Raw genomic sequence first — 19600 nt, forward strand, 5'->3', positions numbered from 1 at the left:
AGAAAGGGAGGAAAATCAAAGGCACCTCTTAATTGATTGAGAGTACAAATGCAAATGTTTATTTTTTTCATACATTTTTATTTTAATGAGTGTTCTTCACATCTATAAGCCAGCATTTATGGTAGAACTAAATGTTAGCAAACATGTCTTCCCTCGTTTAAAGCTACAGGTAAATCAAAGTTGAATATATGTTAATTCTTTATTTTATTTTTTTATTAATAAGTCTTTTGCAATGCTGAAATCAGTTGGAAGCCTTTGGAAGCTAGTGGGGGGGATGTTGTCGTGGGACCGTGGTGCAGTTTGTTTATAGCCTATTGTTAGCTTTACACTTCTGGATTGCATTTATGCTTCTAAAATTATGAAAGTAGTGTCCATTTGTGAAGATTATCTTGCTGAACAAAATGTGTTAGCATCATAAACCTTTGTTTGCCATAGAGCTTATTTTCTGCAATAACCCAAAATCCAATGAAAAAACCCTTGGCACTTTCGGTTTGGCCTCCAAAAATACTTCTTCCCTGCATCACTCTATGACTACTGACAAACAAAGAAAACATACAGGCTACACCCTGATTGGACAAGTGCTTTCACTCACTTACTGCTCCCGGATTTCAAACGGACCAACAACTAATTTGGAAACTTACTCTTATATTACAAAACCATTCACCTAAATGTAAAGGCAGCCCGATCAGGCTCCGAGATGATGTTATCTTCTGCCTAGAAGTGGTGTATTTACAGCTCACAGCAACTTAATATGATATAGTCTCTGGCGTTTGATATTGAGTTTCTGTGAAAAATGTTGGTGCACATTTCTGATACGTTTTTAGCATGCATTGGCTCAGAGGACTAATTTGGCTGGTTTACTATATAACGTGAACGTCAGTCACCCTGAACATAACGCTCAACCTAGTTAAACAATCTAGCAGTTCAACAAAGCATTGCTTTCAGGTAAAGCCCTAATTGCTTATTGTATGTGTTACACTCGTTCTCTCTCTCTCCATCTCTCTCTGTCTTTATCTCTCAATGCCTCAAATACAGACACACACACCATACAGAGTTGTGTTGAATGGATGTGGTGCATCTGAGGTATACACCAGACTCATATCTCAGGTTTTTTGATACTCCATTAATGTTAAGCAACACACTTTCCATTCAGTTTCTTGTTGAGTTGAACATAGCAAGGCTGCTCTGTTGTATTTTGTGGTACTCGTTGTGAAAAGCTCATTGAACTCAAAAGCACGGTTTGTGGCTATGGGAGTCCTCTGTTACTTTCATGCTGTAAGTCACATGCACATTCTGCCATACTAAAGCCATGCAGATTTGTTGTTGTGTGTCATCTCAAGGTTGTAAGCATTATTTATGTGGCATTTTGATTTTCATTTACATGTAAGACAAACACTCTCCTACAAGTCACAATGAACTATGTGTGTATTTGTATGTATATGTGTTATTTTAACAATTATAATTGTTTTTATGTAACAAATGCTTTGCTGAGTACAGCACATGTATGTAGAGAAAAAAAAAGTTATTTTTGGTCAAGTCTGCTGAAGATTTAAGTTTATTCTGTGGGTTCCAAAAAGTATATGACCAAAACATACATTTAGTGGGTCAAAGGTTTGTCTTTTAAAACATCTTGAACTGCAGTCCTACTACCCAGCAATGAGTGACATACCCAGCACTACTTAAAGGAAAGCTTTAGACCATAAATTGAGAGTTTAATTACTGTTCATAAGCATGGTGGTTAAGAATTTTTGGGTTTTATCAATTCACATTACTTTTGGGAGAGGTTGAAACTATTACGCACATTTGCGCATTTCAAAATGGATACTGTATGTAGCATTTTGAAAAGAATATTAATTTTATGCTTTACCCTTCCTCTACAATGTAAGTCCTGTTCTTTCTGTGACGTTATATTCTATATATTCTTTTCTTACCTTTCCATTGTCAACTTCTTTCTACCGCTGTTTCTGTACCCACACCCTCTATGTTTTCTGTGTTTCTGTCTATGATTAACTGACTGCAGCTCTCAGCTTAGTGCCACACCACAGATTACAGAAGCTACTAGACAATGAAATAAATGGAGAATTATTTTCTATATGTTGCTTGTGTTTTTACTTTTTTGTCTGCTGCCTGCTCATTTAGTCCACTGTTTAAATGCCAACAGTCAACAATCAACATCGCTGTCATCACAGGTTAATCTGGCGTAGCCTGTCTCATCAAGTTCAACAACACAGGATGCTGTTGTTATACCTCAAACCAATAAAATCACAAAGGCGAGGGCTTATTTGTAATTTTACAGAAAAAAACAGAGAGGCATTTTAATCGTCAATCCACTGGATTTCTAAAGTCTCTTAACCCAATTTTTAACAAGATTCTCCAAACCTTCACAAGATTGATGCGATGGCGCTTTTTATAGTACTATGATGGTCAGGATAATAAAGCAATAAAGTGCTGAGACAGGTTTATACAGTACTGTACAACTGGCCAGAGACAGACAAAAAAAAATAAAAAATGAGAGATGACAGACAACAGCAGCAGTTCAGACAGTAGAAAGAGATTTCATTTTCTGCCCGAGTTGGCAGAGCTGTAGGACAGAGTGCTTGTCAATGGAGCATTTGCCCTGCTGGTTGTACTGTTTGACATCTACAGGCTTTCATCTTTCTGAGCTGAGTGGCAGGTTACATTAAAAGAAAACTCTCCTCCCCTAGATCTGAAAAGATAATTACCAAATAGGAGCCAGAAAGTGCCTTTAAACACTTATGCTCTAGCTGACACAATTAGCCAAATTGATCCAATGAGGTGAGTACAAGAACCATTAATTTATTCAATTGTTTAAACCCAAACATTTAAAGCACTAAAGATGGAAGGTTAAAGGAACACGCCGACTTATTGGGAATTTAGCTTATTCACCGTAACCCCCAGAGTTAGACAAGTTCATACATACCCTTTTCATCTCCGTGCGTGCTGTAACGCTGTCTGACAGCTCCAGCATTAGCTTAGCCCAGCACAGATCCTGCAGGTAACTGGTTCCAACTAGCCTACTGCTCCGAATTGTGACAAAAGTGACAAAATAACGCCAACATGTTCCTATTTACATGTTGAGATTTGGAGCTGGAGCCGTCAGACAGCATTACAGCACGCACGGAGATGAGAAGGGTATGTATCGACTTGGCTAACTCTGGGGGTTACGGTGAATAAGCTAAATTCCCAATAAATTGGCGTGTTCCTTTAAGGGTCAGAGGTCACAGCACCCACTGTTATATGAAGGTTCTGGGAAAAGAAATTCTAACTAAGAGCAGATGAGAATTTTGAATGGGAAGAAAAGTCATCTTATATTGACGTCAAGCAACATGGGTCACGCAATCCTGTGACCTGGCTATATTTATACATGCATTCACTAAAATATTTAAAATGTTCAGGTGTTTTAAGGAAATAGAGGAGCAGGAATTTTAATTTCCCATGAATAATGTAGTTGCAATCTGCTTTCTCTTTATAGCACACACTTAAAGGGATACTTTGCCAATATTCAACCAACTTTGTATCATAATAATGTTGGTAGTATGTGTAAATGGTATGGTAAAACTATGGTAACCTTCCCTCCATCTTACTAGTGCCCAGATGCTCCTCACGGGCCAGCAGAAAAACCTCTAAGTAACGTGTTTGACACAAAACGTTGAAAACGTTCCTCTACTTCCGCATACGGACACAAAGAGTATAGAAGCAGATCGAGAGAATCTGTAAAACTAGGCAGTGCTGATCAAATATAAACCAAGATTTGGTTACTGCATTGCCTATTTCTCATTACATATTTAAGTGCACTGTTTGGCTGAAATATGATAGTTTGCTAACAGGAAGTGGGCGCCATACTGTATTGCAAAAATGGGAAGCTGAAAAAATTCAGATGAGTGTGTAAAACCTCGGCAGTGCTAATCAAATACAAACCAAGATTCTGTTACTGTCGATATGGACAAGTTTAATGTGCTCGCATTACATCACCCACCAGTGGGAGGGATTATTGGTCCGGTGCGACGCCGTGCATTCTGGTAGTTGGTAGTAATTTTGGTAGGTTTTCCACCTTTTTAGCAAAAGGGAATATAACGGTTTATTTTCTCTGTTTTCTCTGGCCATGTAGCACCAATGTCTTTAACACACAATCCTTTTCAATTCATAAGGTGGCAACATGCATCGCAATCTTAATAGGTTGATAAGAGTCAAATGAGAGCAACATTTGGTCAAGAGTTTTTATTGGTCACTTAAATTTACATTCCAATCTCAGAATCAATCACCTCATACAAGTTGACAGTTCATTTGAGGTCATCAAATGGGGAGGAGATAGGGGTGAGGTAATGCGCTTGTGGGAAGATGCTGTATCTGGCACTTGAGAGTCAGAGCCAAACCAAAGTCTTTTTGGCTAAATTCTATACATGGGATTACTGGTGGTATTTTAGACCTGTGGTAAAGTTAATATATTTACACTTACTGTACAGTTTTGGAAACAGAGATCATTTTACTATCCTCACTGACACAACTGACTTTTTTTGTGTAGTATATTTTCAATGTTCAACAACTGAACCATTGAAGAAAGAAGACCAAGGATCAAAAAAATGATGAGCTTCAAAAAAAAATCATGAGGCAGGTTAAAGAAGGGAAGTTCTCTAGTGCAGTGTAAACATAGTCTGTACATGTTTAAGTACGAGAATGCAAACATGATATAAGAACAAATATCTGGTTTTATCCTCTCAAATGTGGGGATTTGCTGTTTTTTTGTGTTATGTGATTGTGATTTTCTTTTGGGACTTTTGGTTGAACAAAAAGAATATTATATCTTGTGGTGGGCATTTTTCCATTTATTTTGCATGTTATACTAAACCACTACAACACCTTAAAGGACCAGGATAAAGTGTTATTATTGGTTAATATGTAGTTTAGATGGCAGAAAATGAGGGAGTAGTCTAATGAAGTATAAAAGGAGGAATGGAATAATGTCCTTCCACACATCTAACATTAATAGCTCTTCTCTTTCAATGGTCTGATCACCACCAATAGAACTCACATTCACACACACAAACGCATACCTCTTTCTGTCTGGGCTGTTGCTATAGAGACGCAAATAAAATTGTCAGAACCACGGAGATGTTTTTTTTTCCTGATGTGGCTTGGATGACAAAAGCTGCTGACAGCTGGAACAGAGAGCAATGGCCCTGACTAATGTCATGTTCATGTTTGGCATAACAAGGGAAGAAAGGCTGTACTAATTGGTATTGCAGGACAACTGTCAACCACAGCAGTAAGATTTAAACCAAGGTGGCATTGCAGGTAGATGTAGAAAAGGTTACCATGGTGATTTGCTATAATATTATCCATATCCATTGTTTCTATAAAAAGGGATGGAATACATGCTGTTTTTGTCACAGAATGGATGAGGAGAAGAAGATGCTCCGTCTTCCTGTCCACAGTCATACTTGTGTCTAGTCCTACTTGTGTCTATTACAGCCCTCTACACCTTTATGTTTAAAAGCATACATCAGAAGTGAGTAGTATGAATTAATAAATTATGAGGTGATTTTAAACAGACAGACAAAGTGTTGTAACACATATTGTATTGCTTGTATATTAAAGCAATGCCAGGTCTGAACTAAATGGAAACTGTTATATGTATCTATGTAATAATAATGTTGCCTTTAAACCAAAACTTTGAGACCGGTTGCTACAACAACCTGCTGCATGCCCCTTGTGATCTGCTATCTGTCTGCACATTTGCTTCATTCTACTCATAAAGTTCTTTGTACAAATACAGTACTTAGCATTCTCCCCAAACTGCAACTAATCCTTCTGTTTATGATCCACACATTTCCAATTGTAAGCCTGCTTGACTGTGTTTTTAAATTATATCTGTATTGTACAGTATTCTGGATACATGTCTCAGTTCTGCTTATCTGTGTCACATTCATATAGTCCATACATGGACAGCTTAAAATAATAGTATTTAGGTACATTTCCAGCTGAGATTGCAGATACACTATAGCCCAGAGATGGACTTGAGTCGCACTTAAGTCTGTGACTTCAGACTTGACTTGACTTGACCCAAAAGACTTCAGACTTGACTCAGATTCGAGCTTTGAGACTCGTCAACAACATGTTTTCATGCAATTATTGCTTTTTAAATCAAAATGTATTCATGTATTTCCATTTTCTTTTATTGACGCATATACGTTGGAGAAATGTATGACGAGCCTCATGTCCCATGCCCTTTGCCATAATGTGCAACGTAACGCATGCGTTATGCCTTATGTGCGCGCACTCACATGTAAAAAAAAAAAAAAAAAAAAAAAACACATATGCTGCGTAATTGATCCCGTGGATGATTTGTAGGCTACTAAGTGGACAAGGTGTACCCGGTCCACCAAACACTGGGCCGTCTTGACTGTCTAATTTCTGCACATATTTCTGTTACTGTAGTCCTATTTACTATTTCATTATTTCATCCATGCGTGGTGCAGAGGATCCGTGGGCACTGTCACCTGCCGTGGAGACGCTGGCCTCACTAACCTCTCCTCCTCGGAGTCGTGTCTCCCTTGCGCTGGACTCAGTTTAGTACTGAGCGTACTAACACTTAGAAAATAAATGGCATTATATCAGTGAGTTCAAACTGCTTATTGTGTGTAATTTGGACTGACAATGAGATGCATGTTGTTCTGTAAGTGGTGTGGCGCTGCCACTATTTTCTTGATTTCCACGTCGACATTAGACTTTTTTTTTTAGTGAAAGATACATTACATTTAGCATATATCGTCACAGATAACAAGCTAACCATCGCAAAGTGTTGTGCTAATGCTGGGAGCAGGCAAATTGTATCTTTATAGTTGTATCCATATGATGTGACAGACATATTTCACCAGGTCTGAGTGCTAGATGGATGTGTTAAGTAGACCCCATAAAGTTATCCTACAACTGATTTTGATACAGTACTGTATGGATGGTAGCTACAGGACATGCTTTGAATTCATAAGATTTAACAATACAGTGTTAGGGACAGATTAGGTGGCCAGAGACTTGAGACTTGACTTGGACTCGTGGCAAAAGACTTGAAACTTGACTTGAACTTGCCCCTCAAAGACTTTAGACTTGACTTGGACTCAAGCTGAAAGACTTGAGACTCGACTTGGACTTCCAAAAAATGACTTGTGAACATCTCTGCTATAGCCCCAGTGGCATCAGTTAGCAACAGACAACAGAAAGTAATTAAGCAGCAGAAATACAGTAGATGTAATCTAACAACACTGCCACAGATATAAGCAAGCAAACACCATAACTACAGTACAAGCAGTAGCAGTGTCACAGGGATACTCCGAGACAAATGGACCAAAGTCAAAGAGACCAGCACACACAGCAACAGCTATCATTGCTGATGTTTTCTTTACATTTAACATGCTGACCGTGTGTGCTGTTGAGTCTACACTAAGTTAAAGATGGGAAATAAAGTGGAGACTCAATGAGCAAGAGATGGCAATCTGAGAAACACAATTGTGTACATACATTTATGCTTTCTGAGTAGTGGAGACCGGTAGTAGGATTATCATTAGTATCAAGTGCAGTTGAGTGGGCTGATAGGAAATAGATTGGGGGGTTATCTTGGGCAAAATTAACTTCAGGTAAAATGCTGTGTTTCAGTGTGGACCGTTAAGGCACCAGCTGAGCCAAAGTTGTAGCCTCACAAGCTACTGCGGTATCAGGGGTTAAGATCAGATTAACCTGGCTGCCATTCAGCATGGTAGTTTCAGGGCATAGGTTAGACAAAGACTCTCCCCATCTTTGATCAGAATAAACAGATGGAGTTGACTGTAGTGCAAAAGTGACGTTTGAATAAAGAACCTTACTTTGACTGCTTCCTGTAGTTTTCCGAATTGAACTGTGCCATTTAGAATCCTGCTGACGAATCCCTGCTTTTCCTGCTGAAGAACTGAAGCCTGGGGAGGTAGAGAGGGAAGACGGGGGGTTACTGATCTAAGAGAGGAACACAGACGGGGGGTTAGAACACACAATTGGAAGAAAGAAGTGAGGGATTATGGGAGAAATGGATATAGGAAAAGAAGGAAAGACTGTTTAACTGTTGCCAATTTACAGTAGTCCTGTGTGAGGCACAAACACTGACACAAACTGCCTATTTTAAGTATAATAAAACTAATTCTGGTTCAGTGTGGCAGGTGTTCCCTGGTTTCATTTGTGCTGTGTAATTGTTCTGTGTTTGTTGCTGTTGTTGTGCTGTCAAAATTGTCATGGTCCTTGATGTGATTTGTTACGTGCTGCAGATCAAATTTCCTTTGGGATAATAAAGTTGAAAGTTGAAGTTGAAGTAATCAAAGGTCTAGAACTTAAGTGTGCAGAGAAATGAGAGAAAGAAAAGGATTCTACTAAAACAAATAGCATTAGACGCTCATTATCAAATTAATAATCAAATCAAAACAATGGTGAATACCCATCAGCCAAAAAAACACAGCTATTTCTGTGCTAATGTAACATAAAATAACTTTAACTCCAGCTTGCTCAGTATAATGAAGGTGTTTTATTGCAGCCAAACAGTCCCACACACACACTTGTGGTCATCCTGTCCTCTTCCAGACAAAACGGTTCTTAGCTAGTTAGCTTTAGACCTGCTACCTCTTATATTGTGTCAATCTGACCTTCTACACATGATGGGCTCTTGCTTATGCTCTAAAAAGCAAGCTATGGAAAAGTCCCTGAATCGATTCACATTTACCAGAAAAACCTTTTCTGTTCCTCTGCCAAACACTCAGCCAACTGAGCAAAGTACATATTCTATTTGTTTCAGATTAGTTCTATATTTTTTGGTTTGACACACTATATTTTATGGCTCTGAACGTATACTCATCTAGCAACATTGAAGTGCACCTCCTCTTCCTAAGTAGTGATAGTAAATGCACCTAAAAGAGTAAATTATGTTCGAATTATCATTAAAAATGACTAATCCAGTCAGATACCATAGCTCCAAAAGAACAAAAGGTGCTATTAATGGAATGCTAGGAGTCTTCTGTTAATCATCACAATGCTCCAGCAGTGTATTTTCCTTGTGTGTGATCTCCTTTGTTCCCATCATTCCTTTCTCTCTTAACTATAGACTATCAATATAAGTAAAAACCTAATTGATTATAAGCTTTGACAAAATTGAAGCCTTGGTCAAAGAAAAAAAGTGTTCTGTTGTCTGTGACCTTGTTTTTATTGTTTGCAGCTTTAAGCAGGGCTCCCTTGTAAAAGAGATTTGATTATCTCAATGGGACATCACCTGGTAAAATAAAGGATAAATAAAAAATAAATAAATAAAAGCAGCTCCTCCATTCCCCCTATGCATTGCATTATAAGCTAATTTAGTTAACTGACATCTTTGAGTATATATAATGTCATTTTTAACCCTAGTGTGAATTCACTGCCTTCTCAAAAGCTGGTTGGAATTACAGTATGTGACAAAGAGTTGGAACTCTGAATTTTGAATACCTAGCCTTTCCACACTTCCACTAGTCAGATCAGATTTACAAACCCACCAGGCACATTCTACAAGTAATGGAGAGTGCACTATAGACATAGTCCAGTGCTGGGTTTATCACAGAGATGACACATTTAGAAAAGAAATGTCATGCTGGCTAATTCCAAAACATTGATTCCACATGTAGTTCAAGTTAATTGCACTTAATAATTCAATAGGAGTTATTAATAAAAGCATGTTATCCAGCCATACATCTTTCTTCTAACCAGTTATCCTGGATGGATAGGTGGAATAACTGAATGGTTGATGTCTCACTGACATGCTGAGGTAAATGCAGCCAAATGCATACTGTAAATGTCTTATCAACGAGTGCAATTGCTAGCCTGCAGTGACTTTGCAGTTCTTGGAACGTCCAGTTTAATTTCATGTAAAATTAACAAAAAGCCTTGAATCCCCATCATCTGTTTCTTTGTCGTGGTGAAACAGATATTTCATTTATAATTTTTCTTTACCAATGCTTTTAGTTTTTATTTTTACTGAACTTAGTCACTCACGTAACTCACTTTATGTCTGCTGTCCTTGAGATAACTGTAGGCTATAAGGATGAACTCATTTTTATTGTTACAAACAACAGCCTTTCTAGTTTCTAAACCTGCTCTATTTACTCCTGCTCTTGACATGTGGAGAACTTCCACGCAAAACTGAATAAGACCTTTTTCATGGCATGACATTTTGATTTAGCAGTTCACAGCAGGAAAAGGTATATAGAGTATACAGAGTATAATTTACTCAAGGACGGCAAGTACGACACTGGTCATGGGTACTGTATTTGTACTGCTTGCCTTTTAATTTTGAGTTGAACTGCTCTTGTTTAGTTTATTTTTTATTTATATTCTTATTTTATATACTTTTATTATTTATTTTTTACTTTTCTCTATTTATCTGTACTTATTTCTGTCTATGTACCTGCATGTACCTTTAGTCGCACTAGTTGTCAGTAGCAGTACTGCTACTAAACTTAACTTAAAAAGTAAGGACATTTGTGTTGGGTAGATTATTTCTCTGTGGAATGCTTTTTGGCAATAAATCTTATCCGTTGGAAAGCCTGTTTAGTTCCCTTACAAATGGTACCAAACACAAATTTCCTTACTTTTTGTGCTAAGTTTATACAGTATGTGTACCATGTGTGATATACAAAATCATCAGTATTAGTAGTACCATCTGTATTAGTTGGTCTCTCTCCTGGGAAATGTGCTCCGCCACAGAAATGACAGCTCCCATGTAATGCCGAGTCTTTTCCTCTTTCAGCACACACTCTTCCTTCTGTCTCTTCAATACACTCATCCTCCTCTCAGCCTTCCTGGATGATGGAGAGACAGGAGAGAAGAAGGGAATAGGTAAAACAAATGGGAAAAACAATGAGACAGAAAGGAAGAGGAGGATGGCAAAAAAATTAAATAAATAAATAAGTAGGAAAGAAAAATGTATCAAGGGTTAAGGGAAAAAGAACAAATAATATGGTTGAAAACAGGCAATACAAGAGACAGTAACTGTATGATATCTTGAGAAACTGCCATCTTGATGCAAGCAGGGTGAAAACACTGTTGGTTAATCAAACACCTTCTGACAATCTTCACACTTCAGAATGAGTAAGTCCACAATGATTCTCAGCTCAGGTCTCCAGGGAGCAGAGGAAGGTTCCAGAGACCAGAACAGATTATAGAACAGCTGTAAAAATTGACCAAAATAAATTGTGCACTGTAGGGAAATTACCTGATCTGAACTATGGTAAGATATGTAATGCTATTGAAAAGCCACTCTGCAACTTCATCTTATACCTGTATAGTGTGTTAAAGAACCCTCTCGCACTACAACTTACATGATAATGTTGTACTTTTTGGGTTAGAGTTAGCATAATTTTTAAACATGGGCTAAAACTCTGAAGAGGGGAGATGCTCCCCGTCTTTAAAAAAAGGTGCTTCTGAGCATGGCCTTTCCTGCAAACAGGGAAGAAGCTGCCAACTCAAATCTCACTTCAGGAATAACTGGGTATTCTAGTGGCAGACGATTGAGGGAGATGTCAATTAAACACAGTTTGTACATGCATGCACACTCCTAAGAAAAGACCTCTTGTCTAGCAAAATAATTGAAAACATGGTTTGAGGGGGATAGGACATAAACATAATTGAAGGAAGTGTTTATTATGGATAACATACAGTGTCAAATACTTCTGGTTCAGTAGGTATCTTTTAAATAAAAATATTAGACAGATAATCTGTAAAAAAAATTCTCATTTTAGTGTTACACAGTACACTAAAATATATTTCTGAAAACAACTAAGTAGAGAAATCGGCAATGTAGTAACTTGATCTCGATTGATATTCGATCAGCGCTGCCTAGTTCAACCACAGTTCCCAAACACTCATTGACACTGCGTTAGAGACTTCTCGGCTATGATTGGTTTGTAGGATGATAACAAACAAAGAAAGCAGTATATTTAGTACCTGTTGGCTTGTTTGGCAAGCTCCTGCTCAGCCTCCATTCTCCTTATATCAGCAGTCAGGTTGGCTTTTTCCAGAGCCAGATTCCTATTCTCCTCTTGCAGGCTGGACAATCTGAGAAGCAACTCGTCCATCTCACTCTTATTCCTACTCTCCTGCTGTTCCAGTTGCCTGAGAGCCAAGGGCAGATTATACAGCACATTATGACAAAACATCTAATACTTTGCACAACACAAAGTGTGTCCCATCAGTATACAGTAAAATGTACAAACCTACAGAAATGTCTGTGTTTTAATAATCCTGCTAACTTGAATCCTTACACTACTTATTTTGATTAACTTTTTGAGTTTTGGGTTAAATCCTACTGGCTTTCTTTCCCAACTCTATCAAACATAGCTAAAGCAATTAAAGCTAGGTTTCTGCTCGACCACATCAATGCACTCGTCACATCCCAGTGCCCCTCTCTATTGCAATTAACAAAGCAATACTTCAGCTACTACTCTTGTTTCCTCTGCTACAGATCAATTGTAAACTTAATTCATAATATACTAAACCTAAACTGAACTGAACTGAACTCTCGGCAAACCTGTTGGAAAGAAGATTGGCATTTGGCATTTTTGGATGACAATATGAAGGGAACTGTACAACCTTTTCTAACATACAGCAAGCGAAAATGTGCCTCAAAAATTAACTATTCTGTGTTCAGTTCTTCTTTTTGTTCCTACTTCACACAAGAAGGGTATCCCACTTCAGCAGCAGAACTGTTTTTAATATTGACTGATTCATCTTTTAGAGAAATTAATATTTGATCACATAAGACATTGTGGCAATACCGTCTGAGTTTCCCAGAAACATTGCAGTGTTCGTCCCAGGTGATGGCATCCTTCAGGCGGGCCTGCAGGACTTGTAACTCCCTCCCATTTTTCTGCACCTCCGTCCTGCTCTCTTCCAGGTCCTCCAGCAAACGCTGCTTTTCAGCCTCTAACAACATCAGTTGCTTAGACAGCTTGGAAACTATAAAGATTGGGAAGAGACAGGGAAGAGAGGTGAATAAGTGAAATGGAATAAAATAAACAGTCAGAATGAAAGAATGCAGGGCCACAGTGAAAGAGAATCATGCTAAACATTTTAAGTTTCCTTTTAGTTTAGATTTGAAGATTTCCTCTTTAATTTTAACCACATATGGTTTTCCCTTGTACATATGAATGAACGAATTCCTTTAATTTTTATACATAGGCAATATATATATATTTTGCTCGTCTGTGTGGTATTTTGGCACCCAGCACACGGTGCACAGGTCAGAGCGGAGGCACAAAGAGGTGGGAGATCCATTCAAATGAGGCAGTTGTTGATATTTTGGTGGAAAATTGTGCAGCAATAACACATTAATGCCTAAAACAATTCCAATTACATATTTTAATTAAACACTCCCCAACCAGTAGACGCATTTAAATCTGCATAAAAAAATAATGTTTAATGTGGACAAATGCAGGAACGTCTGAAAATCACTCTGGGTTTATCAATAAATTATTATAAATGATTCGTACAGTATCTGTTGTCCACAGCTGCTTTAGACTATGAAAAGCTTCTCCTTAAGTACATTAAATCCCTGCAGTGCATCCATCTGACATAACACAAGGTTGCTACATTATACCCACACACACACCTCTACACACATCAAATTGGTCCGTTATAACTCGATATTCTGCTGGTTTATGTGGGACACATCGGATTACATTGATCCTTTGCTTTACAACCTCCTTTTCAACTTAAAAAAAAAAAAAATCAGCAGGGGGCTTTTTGTCTTAAAATGAATATTGAAGCAAATGCTGCTTTGTCAAATTTAAGATATGAAGTAACCATTTAAAACATGAAATACTGAATAAAGATTTCTGAAATTGGATTGATGCAACCATATAAAACTTTTTCACCAAAGAATTGTGTATTACTTGTTTGTCTTCATTATTCTAATGAATTGTTTAAAAAAACAAAACATAATCTGCCTTTGGCTACAGATTTGTGGTGCTATTTGTTCACACTGTGCCACTCTGCACCTTCCAGCAGGTGTGCTCAGAGATGCACACACAGTGGCTGGGTTAGCTCAGTGGGTAGAGCAGGCACACATATACTTGGAGGTTTATTCCTTGATGCAGAGGTCCAGGGTACGAATCCGACCTGTGACGATTTCCTGTATGTCTTCCCCCTCTCTTTCTCACCTAGCTGTCCTATCAAATATACCACAATTGGGTTTGGAAAAGCCCAAAAAATAATCTTAAAAAAAAAAAGATGCACACTTTGTGTTTGTGGTTGTACCTTCAGAATAGTGTCTGTTGTGGCTGGCCTTGGCCTTAACATGCTGAGCCTCAAGCTGATCAATCAGGACCTGGTTCTCCTGCAAAACCAGAAGGGCCTGTTGTTGTAGTTGATGACTGGGGGGAGATAAAGAGAGAGATTGACATAGATCCCCTATGTCAGTTGGTACTAAGGCTAACTCCCTTCTCTCAGGCATACTCTGACCAGCCTCACAACAACACTGAACATTAAACAGAAATCAGAGTAAAGCAAATGATAAGTAAATGTAAAGAAACCTGTCTGGAACATTGGGAAGACAAAACTAAAAGCCAAAGTAGATTAGAATGTAATCCTGCACTAAAAGAGATTATGAATTAGCAGAACATCTCTCTACTGTCAGAGGTGGAAAGCAAAGACAGATCCTAACCAGGTAAAGGCTCAGTGGCTACAAACTGGCAGTTGAAACAGGAAGACACAAAAAATCTAAACAAAAGAGAACATAATATGTGGTTACTGTTCGAAGGGTGAGGTTGACACAGAGATGCAGTTTCTCGTACAATGTAAAACATTCAATGAAACAAGGAACATTTATTTTAACAAGTTCAACTCTGTGATCTCAGATTTAAAAGTACTGAATGACCTCTCAAAAGGTCTCCCTCTCTCTCACACACAGTATATATTTAATATAAATCAATCTTAATATTGTGTTAATGTTTATATTACCATTTGTGTTCTGACTCAGACTATTTGGACAAATTGTATTTTGATGCTTTGGCATTGTTAATGAAACTTTCATGACACCTGCCAAATGCATTTAATGTAAACGTAGTCTCAGAGGAGTCAAGTAACGAAGTACAAATACTTTGTTACCTTACTTAAGTATAAATTTTGGGTATCTATACTTTACTGGAGTAATTATTTTACAGCATATTTTTTACTTCTACTCCGTACATTTTCACACAATTATCTGTACTTTCTACATTTTAAAAATAGCCTCGTTACTCATATTTCAGTTCGTCTTGTTTTCATTACGGCTCGTCATTGTTCAAAAACACACACACAAAAAACCCTATCCAAATCGCTCCATCCAGAGAGAGTGAATTTGATTGTGGTTGGATGAGAAGTATAAACATAGCTATTCCGACACCCTATTGGTTTAACCAGTGCCTTAACGACCGCTATCTACCAGACCGAATAGCAACGCGGATTTCGGTGCCTTATTTAGGAGCCACTTAAATGACTGCGCTTCTCTCTGATGCTCCGAAAACGGACGTTAGAAGGAACTGAAACATCGCCGCACGGGACGCTAGTTAACACTACAGTTGACAGCAGGTAATGTTAGCCTAGCGTTAGCTAGCAGCTGGAGTAAACACGGTTAAAATGCTGACAGCTAAACAGTGTAAAGTGTGTCTGTATTTCACTGGAGAGGATTCAAACACCAGACTGTAGCCGCCGTTGTCTGAAAAACACAGACACAGAGATGTGTCACCTTTTTCAGCCCTTCTGAGTTTGCAGGTATGATTTTAATATAACATTATTATAGTCATTATGGCCTTTAGAAAAATGTTTTTTTGTGGAAGTGGGGTTTTGTCCCCACGTTTTGGGGTTAAGCTTTTGTCCTTAATGGCATTTTTTCCCCCTTACATCAGGGGTCTTCAATGTTTTTTAAGCCAAGGACCCCTTAACTTAAAGTGAGATGTAGCAGGGACCGACTACTACATATTGTATGAAATTAAGTTGCATATTAAACTGGGCCTACAATAACTGTTAGGGCAACCTAAAGCCTTCTTACATACCCTTTTTTCATAAGCTATTAAAATATTAATTGTTGGCATGATTTTATAAATCATATTTTAATGTTACATATGTGGCACAGTAAATCTAGGATTAACTGTATCTGTGGGCTGATATCTTAGTGACTACCTTACCTATAGGCCAGTAAGCCTATCATCAGTGGGAATTTATATTTGCTAAAAATATGTTGGAATTATGTTAAGGCATTTTAATTATTTATTTTTTTAAAGACTCAAAAATGTACAATAATTTGGAGGCCCCCCTGCAATGACTCTGAGGACCCCCTGTTGAAGATCTTTGCCTTACATTACTTTTACTTTTATACTTTAAGTAGTTTTGAAACCAGTACTTTTACACTTTTATTTAAGTAAAAAGCTTGAGTTGATACTTCAACTTCTACAGAAGTCTTTTCAAACCCTAGTATCTATACTTCTACTTAAGTAATGAATGTGAATACTTTTGACACCTCTGTGTAGTCTACATTAAATGTCGGAGCTAAGTCCAATGAGTACATACTGCAAATGTGTAGGTGTCAGCAACATTACAAGCTAGAGTGATGATGAAAACAGAGTAGTAATGGGGACGATATAAGAGCACAGAAGAAGATGTAAAGCTTTACTGCTTTTATTTCATAATTTCACAAAATGTAACCTTTAGTAAACAACCCAGAGACAGGCAAGCAGCAGTGCTGAAGAGAATAAAGGTAGAGGTATTTCATTTTTCACTTCATCAGAGGGATGAATGATGACGGCCAAGCAAGTGCTGAACCAATACGCACTCACATTATTGTATATTTCTTCTTACCAGCTCTTTTGGCTGATGCCTCCAACCTTTGCGATTTCATCATGGAGTCTCTCATTTTCTTTGATCACCTCCTCTACATGAACACGCAACTTCTTCACCTCTTCCTGTGGCAAGCAGACAAAGACACATAAGGACCTCTGATTAAATTGAATGTTGAGTCACTTTGTGCATACGCAAAGACAATGTCGGACTCAGTAGTTTTCTCTGGACCCCTGCCAAACCTGACCAATGATGAAATGTACAGCCGTACGTCATCCTTCCACCGCTGGTTGTCGGGGGGGTGCCCAGCTAATGATGTGGGCTATGTGAATAACTGGGGGGCATTCTGGGGAAAGCCTGGTCTGATGGAGAGAGACGGCATTCATCCCACCTGGGACGGAGCCGCTCTCATATCAAAAAATCTGACCAAGTTTATCAGACATAAACCATGACAACCCAAGTTTGATATTAGTAATCAGGGGTGCAGTACTACGCGCCCCCCTGTGCTTCCGTTGGAGCAGTCACCCACTCATAGTCTAATAAGCACGGTGTCTGTTCTCCGACTCAGATCGGTTAAATCAAAGGTAAACAAAAGATGCGCTATACTTAACAACCTAATTGGAATTAAAACGACTGCAACAATAGAACAAAATAGGAAAATTAGATGTGGACTATTAAATATTAGATCTCTGTCTTCTAAAGCATTATGGGTAAACGAGTTGATATCAGATAATAACATTGATTTATTTTGTCTTACTGAAACCTGGCTGGGCCATGAAGACTATGTTAGTCTAAATGAAGCCACTCTTCCCAGTCATATTAATACTCAAATTCCTAGAGGCTCAGGCCGAGGAGGGGGAGTTGCAGCCATCTTTGATGCAAGCCTGTTAATTACTCCTAAACCTAAATTAAATTATAACTCCTTTGAAAGTCTTGTTTTTAATCTTCAACATCCAAAATGGAAAACATTACAGCCAATTATATTCGTTGTTATTTACAGGGCTCCAGGTCCGTATTCTGAATTGTTATCTGAATTCTCAGAGTTTTTATCATGTGTAGTCCTTAAATCAGACCAAGTACTTATTGTAGGTGATTTTAATATCCATGTGGACGTTGACAATGATAGCCTTAGTACTGCTTTCAACTCATTATTGGATTCAATCGGTTTCAGTCAGAGTGTGCACAAGGCGACGCACTGTTTTAACCACACCCTCGACCTTGTTCTGGTATATGGTATTGAAATTGAGGATTTAATAATATTTCCGCAGAATTCGGTATTAACAGATCATTCTTTAATCACTTTCGAATTCTTACTACCTGACTATATTAAATTAGATAAAAGCTTCTACACCAGATGCCTATCTGACAGTGCTATAGCTAAATTTAAAGAAGATATTCCAACAGCATTCGACTCTATGTCATGCCTTAACATAACAGAGGACCTCTATGTTAACCTCAGTCCCTCTCAAATTGATACATTTGTAGACGGTGCTACAACTTGCCTACGGACGACCTTAGACTCCGTTGCTCCCCTGAAAAAGAAGATGATGAAGCAAAGGAAATTAGCACCTTGGTATAAATCCCAAACTCGCAAATTAAAACAAATCTTGCGAAACCTCGAATGTAAGTGGCGTTCCACAAAAGTGGAAGAATCCCGTTTGGATTGGCAAGAAAGTCTCAAAACCTATAGGAAGGCCCTAAGAAAGGCCAGATCAGACTATTACTCATCATTAATAGAAGAAAACAAGAACAACCCAAGGTTTCTTTTCAGCACTGTAGCCAAGCTGACAGATAGCCACAGCTCTACTGAGCCATCTATTCCTCTAGCTCTGAGTAGTGATGACTTCATGAGCTTCTTTAATGATAAAATTATACAATTAGAGATAAAATTCATCACCTTTTGCCCTCAACTTCTAACGGTTCACCTTTAAACGCAGAGTCGCTAGAAATAACGACTAGTCTCGACATATACTTAGACTGCTTTTATCCTATAGACCTTCAACAATTAATGTTAAAGATATCCTCAGCTAAGCCATCTACCGGTCTCTTAGACCCCATCCCAACGAGATTACTCAAAGAAGCGTTACCCGTGGTAAACACTTCATTACTAGATATGATCAATATGTCCTTATTAACAGGTTATGTACCGCAGTCATTTAAAGTAGCTGTGACCTCTTCTGAAAAAACCCACCCTTGATCCTGAGGTCTTAGCAAACTATAGACCTATATCTAACCTTCCCTTTCTATCCAAGATCCTTGAGAAGGTGGTTGCTAATCAGTTATGTGATTTTCTACATAGCAATAGTTTATTTGATGACTTTCAATCAGGATTTAGAAAGCATCATAGCACAGAGACGGCACTGGTGAAAATTACTAACGACCTTTTAACTGCTGCAGACAAAGGACTTGTCTCCATTCTTGTTTTACTAGATCTTAGTGCTGCATTTGACACTATTGACCATTCAATCCTGTTACAGAGATTGGAACACTTGGTTGGCATTAAAGGAATTGCTCTAAGCTGGTTTAAGTCCTATTTCTCTGATCGATCTCAATTTGTTAATGTTAATGATAAATCCTCCAAGTACGCTAAAGTTAGCCATGGGGTTCCTCAAGGCTCAGTGCTTGGACCAATTTTATTCTCCTTATATATGCTTCCTCTAGGCAATATTATTAGGAAACACTCAATTAACTTTCACTGTTAAGCGGATGACACCCAATTATACTTGTCAATCAA

General features: G+C 38.1%; 1 protein-coding gene across 1 annotated transcript in view; it reads right to left on the reverse strand.

Annotated features, from left to right (window-relative positions):
* Nucleotides 1-19600, reverse strand: part of cep89 (centrosomal protein 89) — a 61208-nt gene that overhangs the window by 26885 nt on the left and 14723 nt on the right. The window contains exons 11-16 of the mRNA XM_028600692.1: nt 16888-16991; nt 14311-14426; nt 12831-13011; nt 12001-12168; nt 10715-10856; nt 7875-7964 (exon numbers count right to left, since the gene is read on the reverse strand). Coding sequence (XP_028456493.1) covers nt 7875-7964; nt 10715-10856; nt 12001-12168; nt 12831-13011; nt 14311-14426; nt 16888-16991 — 801 coding nt within the window. The remainder of the gene's footprint in view (nt 1-7874; nt 7965-10714; nt 10857-12000; nt 12169-12830; nt 13012-14310; nt 14427-16887; nt 16992-19600) is intronic.

Source organism: Perca flavescens, chromosome 1 (genome assembly GCF_004354835.1).
Source record: "Perca flavescens isolate YP-PL-M2 chromosome 1, PFLA_1.0, whole genome shotgun sequence".
Taxonomy (NCBI): domain Eukaryota; kingdom Metazoa; phylum Chordata; class Actinopteri; order Perciformes; family Percidae; genus Perca; species Perca flavescens.